Consider the following 9,506-nt stretch of genomic DNA (forward strand, 5'->3'; position numbering starts at 1 on the left):
GCTAATTTTTTTGTATTTTTAATAGAGACAGGGTTTCACCATGTTACTCAGGCTGGTCTCGAACTCCTGACCTCAGGTGATCCACCCACCTCAGCCTCCCAAAGTGCTGGGATTACAGGCCTGTGCCACTGTTTGTTTATCCATTCATTCATTGAGGGACATTTGGGTTATTTCCACCTTTTGGCAGTAGTCAATAGTGTTGCTACAAACAGTGGCATACAAGTATTTCTTTCATCACCTGCTTTCAATTCTTCTGGATATATACCTAGATATGAAATTTAGTGATTCGTATGGTAATTCTACGTTGGGAACCACAAAACAATTTTCCACAGCAATTGTACCATTTTTACACTCCCACCTTCAGTGTGTGAGGGTAGTAATTTCTCCACACCCTCTCCAATACTTATTTTGTGTGTGTGTGTGTGTGTATATATGTATAAATATATATGTATATATGTATGTGTGTGTGTGTGTATAAATTGGAAACGGGGTCTCCCTGTGTTGTGCAGGCAGAATTGCAGTGGCTATTCACAGGCAACATCTCACTACTGATCAGGGAATTTTGACCTGCTGTGTTTCCACCCTGGGCCAGTTTACCTCTGCTGAGGCAACCTCATGGTCCTCTGCTCCTGGGAGGTCACCATGTTGATGGTGGATACCCAGTGGGCATAGCTTACTACACCTCGAAACTCCTGGGCTCAAGTGATCCTCCTACTTTAACCTCCCAAGTAGCTGGGAATACAGTGCCTGCCACCACATTGGCTATTTTCTATTTTTAAAGATGATAGCCAACATAGCATTTTAAAATGGTATCTCATTATTGGTTTGATTTGTATTTTCCTAATGACTAATAGTTGAGCATCTTTTCACACGATTGTTGGTAACTTGTATATCTGAAATTTCTATTTGTATCTTTGCCCATTAGAAAATTGAATGGTTTCTCTTCTTGTTATTCAGTTGTAAGAGTTCTTTTTTTTTTCTTTTTCTTCCTCTTTTTAAGAGATGGAGTCTGTCTTTGTTGCCCAGGCTGGAGTGCAATGGCATATCATGCCTCGCTGCAGCCTTGACCTCCCAGGCTCAAGTGATCCTTCTGCTTCAGCCTCCCGAGTAGTTGGGACCATAGGCGTGGGCCACTATGCCTGGCTGCTTTTTGCATTTGTCTTTTATTTTTTCATTTTTGTAGAGACATGGTTTTCACCATGTTGCCCAGGCAGGCCTCAAACTCCCGGGCTCAAGCAATCCACCCATCTCAGCCTTCCAAAGTGCTGGCATTATAGGTGAGAGCCACCTCACCTGGTCTAAGAGTTCTTTATATATTCTGATACTAGATACCATGCTGTATGGTCTTTTCATGCTCTTGACAATGTCTCTGTATGCAAAGCATTTTTTTGCTCTAGTCCAATTTATGTGGGCTTTTTTTAGCTTGTGCATATGGTGTCTTATCTAAGAATCCATTCCAAATAAAAAGCCTTAAAGATGAACCTTTATGTTTTATTCTAGGAGTTGCATAGCTTAAGCTCTTTTATTTAGGTCATTGATCATTTTGAGTTAATCTTTAAGTATAGTGTGAAGTGCGGATCTAACTTCATTATGTTGCATATGTATATATAGTTGCCCAGCATTGTTTGCTAAAGAGATTATGCTTTCTCCATTAAGCCATCTTGGATCTTTCTTGAAAATCAAGTTACTTTAGATGTATGGGTTTCTTTATGGACTCTCAATTCTATTCCATTACTATAGCTTGGTAGTAAGTTTTGAAATGGGGAAGTGGGAGCCATCCATTGTGTTCCTTTAAAAAAAAAAAAAAGATGTCTATTTGCATCCGTTGCAATTACATATGAATTTATTTCTGCAAAAAAAGACTGTCTGGATTTTGATAGTGATTGCAGTAAAACTGTAGATTGGTTTGGATAGTATTGTCATCATAAAAACGTGAAGTTTCCAATCCATGAATGCCTAGATAATAAGCGAATTCAGCATGATCATGGGATACATGATCAGCACACCAAAATTAATTTATATATATTATACTAGCAATGAACAAATGGAAATCAAAGTTCTTACCTAGATGGAAGTTCAACAAAAGATGTACAAGGGTTGTAAGATGAAAATTACAACACACTGATGAAGAAAATCCAACAATATTAAATGAATGGAGAGATACTCCATGTTTGAGGATCGTGGGACTCAACATAGCAAAAATGTTCATTCTCCCCAAATTGATACACAGGGTTAAAATAATTACTATCAAAATTACAGCAAGATATTTTGTAGATATAAAATTATTCTAAAATTTATATGGAAAGGCAAAGGAACTAGAATATGAATATGGTTAGGGTTGTCTTCACAGTTGAAAATCTTTCATTTCCAGAGACATTATAGGGGAGACACTCTGTAAAAAGCTGGTCTTGAACTCCTAGATTCAAGTGATCCTTCTGCCTCAGCCTCCCAAAGTGACAGAATTACAAGTGTGAGCCACCATGCCTGGCCACTTACAAGAGACATACAAAAGTGAGTCACTAAATTATTAAAGTAAAAATCAACAAATTTCCTTGAAAAATGCCCTGTATAAATGTGATTATTGTATTTTCAGCTTCGGTTTGATTTCACATCACCATCAAAATCAAGGAGCACATAAAAGAAAGCAAGTTTGTTTACTTTTATTTTTATTTTTATTTTTTGAGACGGAGTCTCGCTCTGTCACCCAGGGTGGAGTACAGTGGCGCAATCTCAGCTCACTGCAATCTCCACCTCCCTGGTTGAAGCAATTGCCTTGTCTCAGCCTCCTGAGTAGCTGGGCTTATGGGCGCATGCCACCACCACACCCAGCTAATTTTTTTGTATTTTTAATAGAGACAGGGTTTCACCATGTTGGCCAGACTGGACTCAAACTCCTGATCTCAGGCAATCTGCCCACCTCACCCTCCGAAAGTGCTGGGATTACAGGCGTGAGCCACCAAGCCCAGCCGAAAGCAAGCTTATTATGCTCTCTTTGGCACCGGAGAAGACCTCTCATAACCAGCAGACAATTTTCTCAGAAAACCTATGTGTAATGAATGTGGACAAGGATTCAGTGATGGATCTAGAGTTGAAATTCATCGCTAACTAGATTTAGAAGACAGTTCCAATATCTTTAATAAAATATACTGGGCTTTAATGATAGCTGAGTTTTTCCCATTCATGAGTTTTCATCCGTAAGCCCATTACCTTGTCAGAGTTGGAAACTTCAGAAATGTGACGCACCTTCAGATGGATTAAAGTCTTCACGTTTATTAAGGAGTCCATGACAATGCTACATCTTTTACAAGTAATGAGTATGGTTAGGGTTGTCTTCACAGTTGAAAGCCTTTCATTTAACCAGAGACATTACAGGGGAGACACTCTATAAAAAGTATGTGCTTTAAATATTCCTGCTTATGTTATGTTCATCTTTACGCCAATATTTTTATGCTGTCCAATTCATCAGATTTTCTTTGCTGTTTAGTGATTTTCCCCAAAAAAATACTAGCCTTCCCAAGTTAGTGGAAACAGTGTACTATTTTGTTGACAGAAACTAAAGAAGATCAGTCAGCGGTGGTGGTCCATGCCTGTAGTCCCAGCTTCTCAGGGGGTTAAAGCAAGAGGATCACTTAGGCCCAGGAGTTCGAGGCTACAGGGCACTGTAAATGCATCTGTGAATAAACAATCCAGCCTGGGCAACACAGAGAGACCTCATCTCAAAAACAAAACAAAACAAAACAAAATGCTGGGCGCAGTGGCTTATACCTGTAATCCCAGCACTTTGGGAGGCTGAGGAGGGAGAATCACTTGAGCCCAGGAGTTTGAGACTAATTTGGGCAACATAGTGAGACCCTATCTCTACAACAAAAATTTAGCCAGGCATGTTGTTGCATGCCTATAGTCCCAGCTTTTGAGGGGCTGAGGCAGAAGCACTTCTTGAGCCTGGGAGGTCAATGCTGCAGGGAGCCATGATCATTCCACTGCATGCTAATCTGGGTGACAGAGCAAGACTGTCTCAAAAGAAAAAAAAAAAGCCAATTCTTGCCTAATAATGGTCAGAGTTTACAGAGGTACAACCAGTTTGAAATACTTTTTGGAAGTATCTACTAAAATTAACATATTCATGCCTTATAACTCTTTGCTGTCACATATATCACATTATTAAGGTTTCTCTACAGAACAGGCACTGAATTTGCAGATGTGAGCCCTGACTGAAGTATGTACCACACTCTCCACACATCCACGGTGTTTCTCCAGTGTAGATCCTCTTATGCATATTAAGATTCAAGTGATCCAGCAATCCCACTATTAGCTGTATATCCAAAGGAAAGGAAATTAGTGTGTTGAACTCCTATCTGTACTCCTATATTTATTATAGTACTATTTGCAATAGCTAACATATGGAACAAATCTAAATATTCATCAACAGAAAATGGTAAAGAAAATGTGGCATACATACACAAAGGTATACTATTTAACCATAAAAAATAATAAAATTCTGTCATTTATGGCAAGGTAAAGATGAGCTTTGGAGAACATGAAGTTGAGTGATGTAAATTCAGGCCCAGAAAGATAAATACTACAGGTTATCACACATATGTGAAAGTCTGGGCAACAGAGCAAGACTGTTCTCAAAAATCACAGAAGCAGCACAGCATTGGCTGGGCATGGTGGCTCATGCCTGTAATCCCAGCACTTTGGGAGGCCAAGGCAGGTAGACCATTTGAGGTTGGGAGTTCAAGATTAGCCTGGCCAACGTGGTGAAACCCAGTCTCTACTAAAAATACAAAAATTAGGCTGGGCATGGTAGCTCACGCCTGTAATCCCAGCACTTTGGGAGGCTGAGGTGGGTGGATCACCTGAAGTCAGGAGTTCGAGACCAGCTTGGCCAATATGGCAAAAACCCATTCCCTACTAAAAATACAAAAATTAACTGATTGTGGTGGCGGCCACTTGTAGTCCCAGCTACTCAGGAGGCCAAGGCAGGGAGAATCATTTGAACATGGGAGGCGGAGGGTGCAGTGAGCCGAGATCGCCCCATTACACTCCAGACTGGGCAACAGAGCAATACTCCATCTCAAAAAAAAAAGGTACCAAAATTAGCCAGGCATGGTGGTGCATGCCTGTAATCCCAGCTACTCAGGAGGTTTAGGCAGGAGAATCACTTGAACACAGGAGGTGGAGGCTGCAGTGAGCCAGGATCATGCCACTACATTCAAGCCTGGGCAACAGAGCAAGACTCTGTTCTCAAAAGAAAAAATAAAAACAAAAAGGAGAAGCAGCATGGCATAGCAATTACTAGAAGGGAAAAGCAGGAGGAAGGGTGGATGATGAAAGATTGGTTAACAGATACAAAAGTACAGTAAGATGAAAGGAACAAGTTCTAGTGTTCCACAGCACTAAAGGTGACTATAATTAATAATAATTTATTTTCAAATAACTAGAACAGTTTTTGAAGGTTCAAAACACAAAGAAATGATAAATGATCAACACAAATAAATGATAAATGAAGTGATGGATATGCTAATAACACTGATTTGATCATTATACATTGTATACATGTATTGAAATATCATGCTGTAACCCATAAATATGGACAATAATTATATATCATTTAAAAATAATGATAAAATCATATCAAGATTCAAGCGCCTCTTGTAGCGCTTCCCACAGTCCTCACATTTGGATGTTTTCTCTCCACTGTGGTCTCTTTGTTGGTCTTGAAGGCATGAACTGTGCACAATGCTCTTCCCACAGTCCTCACATTGAAGTACTTTTTCTCTACTGTGGAGTCTCTGATGGGTTAGATGAGTTGAGGCCCATCTGAAGCCCTTTCCACACTCCTCACATTTGTAAGGCTTTTCTCCAGTGTGAATTCTTTGATGGAAACGAAGTTTTGAATTCTCAGTAAACCTCTTCCCACACTCTTCACATTTGAATGGTTTTTCTCCAGTATGGAGTCTCTTATGTCTCAAAATACCTGAGGCCCACCTGAAGCTCTTTCCACATTCCTTACAATTATAAGGTCTCTCTCCCGTGTGGACCCTCTGGTGCGAGTCAAGATTAAACTTACTAATGTAGCCCTTCCCACACTTCTGACATTTATACAGCTTTTCTTCTCTGTGGGCTGTCTGATGAGAATGGCCCCGTGAATTCATATGAAATCTCTTCCCACATCCGTCACACTTGAATGTTGCTTCTCCACTGTGGATCCGCTGATGTCTCGAAAGACGCGAGGACCACCTGAAGCTCTTCCCACATACGTTACAGTTATATGGTTTGTCTCCTGTATGGTCCATCTGATGCTTACAGAGATCTTGCCTACAAGTGAAGCTCCTTCCACATTCTTCACATTTGTAGACTCTCTCTCCTGTGTGGTCCCTGCAATGACCATTAAGTGCTGATCTCTGACCAAAACTATTACTGCAGGTATCACATCTGAATGATTTCTCTTGCATGTGGACCATGGAATGCCTATTAAGATTTGATCTACTATGGAAGCTCTTACCACATATATAACATTTGAATGGCTTCTCCCCAGTATGGATTCTTTGATGTTCCCGAAGCTGGGAATTGTGAATGAAGGCCTTCCCACATTCCTCACAAATATGAGGTTTTTCTCCTGTGTGTAATTTGCAATGAACATACATTCCTGATCTACGGCTGAAACTTTTCCCACACTGCTCACATTTGAATGGTTTCTCTCCAGTGTGGATTCTCTGATGAGTTTGCAGTTGTGAGTTCTGACTAAATTCCTTGCCACACACATCACACTTATAGAATTTCTTTCCCATGTGAAGTTTCTGACGAAGAGCTGAGCTGTAACAGAAGCTCTTCCTGTACTCATTACATGTATGGGACATCTTTCCTGAGTGTAATTGTTGATGAAGATCAAGGATAGAGACATCACTGAAGAATTTTTTACACTTCCCATCCTCGGAAGGTGTCTGTCCTATGTGAATTATAGATAGTCCTGCGTCAACCTGGGAGGGGACATCACCTTGTGTGGAGAACTGAGAGCTACTTATCATAGAGTCTTGAGGCCTAGTTAACTCACTTGCAGCTTGTTCCCAGACTTGCTGGCAAGACCACTCTTCATGTGGTCCTGTTTCTGGAACAGACTCCAACTCAGTTGGGATCTTGCCTCCTATAAGGACACAGAATTAAGACATGTGGGTAAGTGAAGCCTTTGTTCAGTGTTTTCAGGATTTCACTTAGGACATGGCCTGAAACTTTACTGAATACAAGGAAGGTACAGTTTGTGTTTTCCAAGTGCCCCACGGTCTCTTGTCACGAAACCAGTTTTGAACTACGTAATGTCTCATACGTGGTAGAAAGACTTAATTTAAAATAGTAATATAATACAGTTAACTTGTTACTATTTCTACCAATTCCCTAGTTAGTCTAAAATCTTGCATGGTGTATTATGTAACTACTAAATTATATGTGTGATGAATCAGAAGGAATTTTAAGGGTAGGAAGACTTCAAGATGGCTGACTAAAGACACCCAGAGCTTGCCTCCTCCACAAAGAGCCAAAATAACGAGCAGTGCTCACTTCAGCAGCGCATATGGTAACACTGGAATGAACAGCCTCTGCGCAAGGCCGATATGCAAATTCATGAAGTGTTCTATATATTTTATTAATAAAACATTTAAAAAGCAGATAGATAATCATACATCAAATAGCACCTAAGAGGGATCACTGGAATTCAGCAGAGAAGTGACAGGAAACACCCGAAGCACAAACGGAGAGCGAAGGGAGGCAGCCCTTCTGGCCACGGTCACCTGAAAGCCTGGAAAGGCTCCTCAGTGCTGGGAAAGGGTAAGTGAGAGAGCCCTAGTGCTTTACATTTCCACTGTGGACTCCAGCAGTCAGCCATGAGAGACGCCCTCGACCCCTGTGGGCCCTGAGATTATTATAGGGGGCTACCTGGAGTCCATGCAAGGGCACTGCTTCAGAGAAGGCGCTCATGATGGGTTCCACACGCTTCCTGAGACTCAAGCAGTTATGGAACAGCGCTATTTTGAGAGCCGCACCCCCACCAGACTGCATCATGCCCTGGGGCCCAACAGCCCTTGCATCTCCAAATCCCTGGAGCCCCATCGACATGCCCCCACATCCACCCGGAGGGTTGCAATAGTGCAATGCCTGTTAGACCCAGCAGTATGGCAGAGTCCCCAGCAATCTAGGCCACAGTATCCTATTCTCTGGAGAATGCGCAGTGCAGCACTCCAGGGAGTCTGCCCCCAATACGGTACAAAAGGACCCAAAGTGTGCACTCCCCAGAGCTTGAAAGCTGCCTGTCTGGGGCTGCTGCCTCTAACAGCAATGCTCCCTCACCCCCAGCAGCAGGGCCACTGTGCACTTATATGTGTTCTCATTCTGAGGAAAGGCTCTCCGCACACTCTGCCACTGCCACCCAAGCACACTTTCTAAAGGCTTGGGGAATCCCTTGCACTGCCCACCACAACCTGTGCCCATGCACAGGACAAGCCCACTTCACTTGGTGCCACCCATCTCAGTGCCAAAGCATGACACAGAGGGACCTGGGGATTGCTCCACCCTGTGTTGCCTCAGGCACACGTGTGCACAAACAGGAGACCTGACAAAGACCCAGCTTGTGTGCTGGCAGTGCTGGAGCATGCCATCTGGGGGCCTAGGGATCACGCCACCTCTTCCACCACAGCCTACATCTGCCCGCGCCACTGAAAGGCCTGAGGACAGGCTCACCTGGCCTGGCATCATGCCTCCACTACCCAAGCATACCACTGGGGGCTGTTGAGATCACCCTGCCATGTTGGTTGCCCCAGGCATGAGCATGTACCATGGAGGGAGCCTTACAACAGACCCAGAACCCTGCCGCAGGTGCCCAAGCCTGCTGTCCGGAGGCCTGAGGATTTCCCTGCCCTGCTCACCACCACTGGCATCTGTGCACTCCTCCTAGTGACCTGAGGAAAGGTCCTACAAACCTGCTGCCACCACCACCGCTGACACTCACCTGCACACACCATGGGGGGGCCTCAGGACTGGCCCACCCAGCCCATCACCACTACCTCTAACACCACTGCACATAGCCTGGAAACCTGAGGGTTATCCTGCCACCACTGTTGAGTACTGTGCTCAGTATCTGGGTGCCAGGATCATTTGCAACGCAGACCTCAGTGCTGCAAATATAGCTAGGTAAGAAACCTGCACATGTACCTCCTGAATCTTAAAATAAAAATTGAACAGCTGAAAGTCCTCCTCTTAAGACATTCTATCCCAGTGGGTAGAGATGACAGCTAAATAGAAATATGTAAGACACAGTATAAGACAACACCAGAAGGGTAAAGATGGGATGGTATTCCATTCTACTTTTTTATTTATTTATTTTTTTTGAGACGGAGTCTGGCTCTGTCGCCCAGGCTGGAGTACAGTGGCCAGATCTCAGCTCACTGCAAGCTCCGCCTCCCGGGTTTACGCCATTCTCCTGCCTCAGCCTCCCGAGTAGCTGGGACTACAGG

The 9,506-nt window shown here is 43.1% G+C and overlaps 1 protein-coding gene across 1 annotated transcript in view; it reads right to left on the minus strand.

The window, feature by feature from the left end:
- Positions 1–3,250: 3,250 nt before the first annotated feature.
- The window catches only part of ZNF284 (zinc finger protein 284), an 18,423-nt gene continuing 12,167 nt past the window's right edge, over positions 3,251–9,506 (minus strand). The window contains exon 5 of the mRNA XM_011963083.1: positions 3,251–7,147. Within this exon, the coding sequence (XP_011818473.1) occupies positions 5,604–7,147 (1,544 nt within the window). The 3' untranslated portion in view covers positions 3,251–5,603. The remainder of the gene's footprint in view (positions 7,148–9,506) is intronic.

This window comes from Colobus angolensis, unplaced genomic scaffold, assembly GCF_000951035.1.
Source record: "Colobus angolensis palliatus isolate OR3802 unplaced genomic scaffold, Cang.pa_1.0 Scaffold60, whole genome shotgun sequence".
Classification (NCBI taxonomy): domain Eukaryota; kingdom Metazoa; phylum Chordata; class Mammalia; order Primates; family Cercopithecidae; genus Colobus; species Colobus angolensis.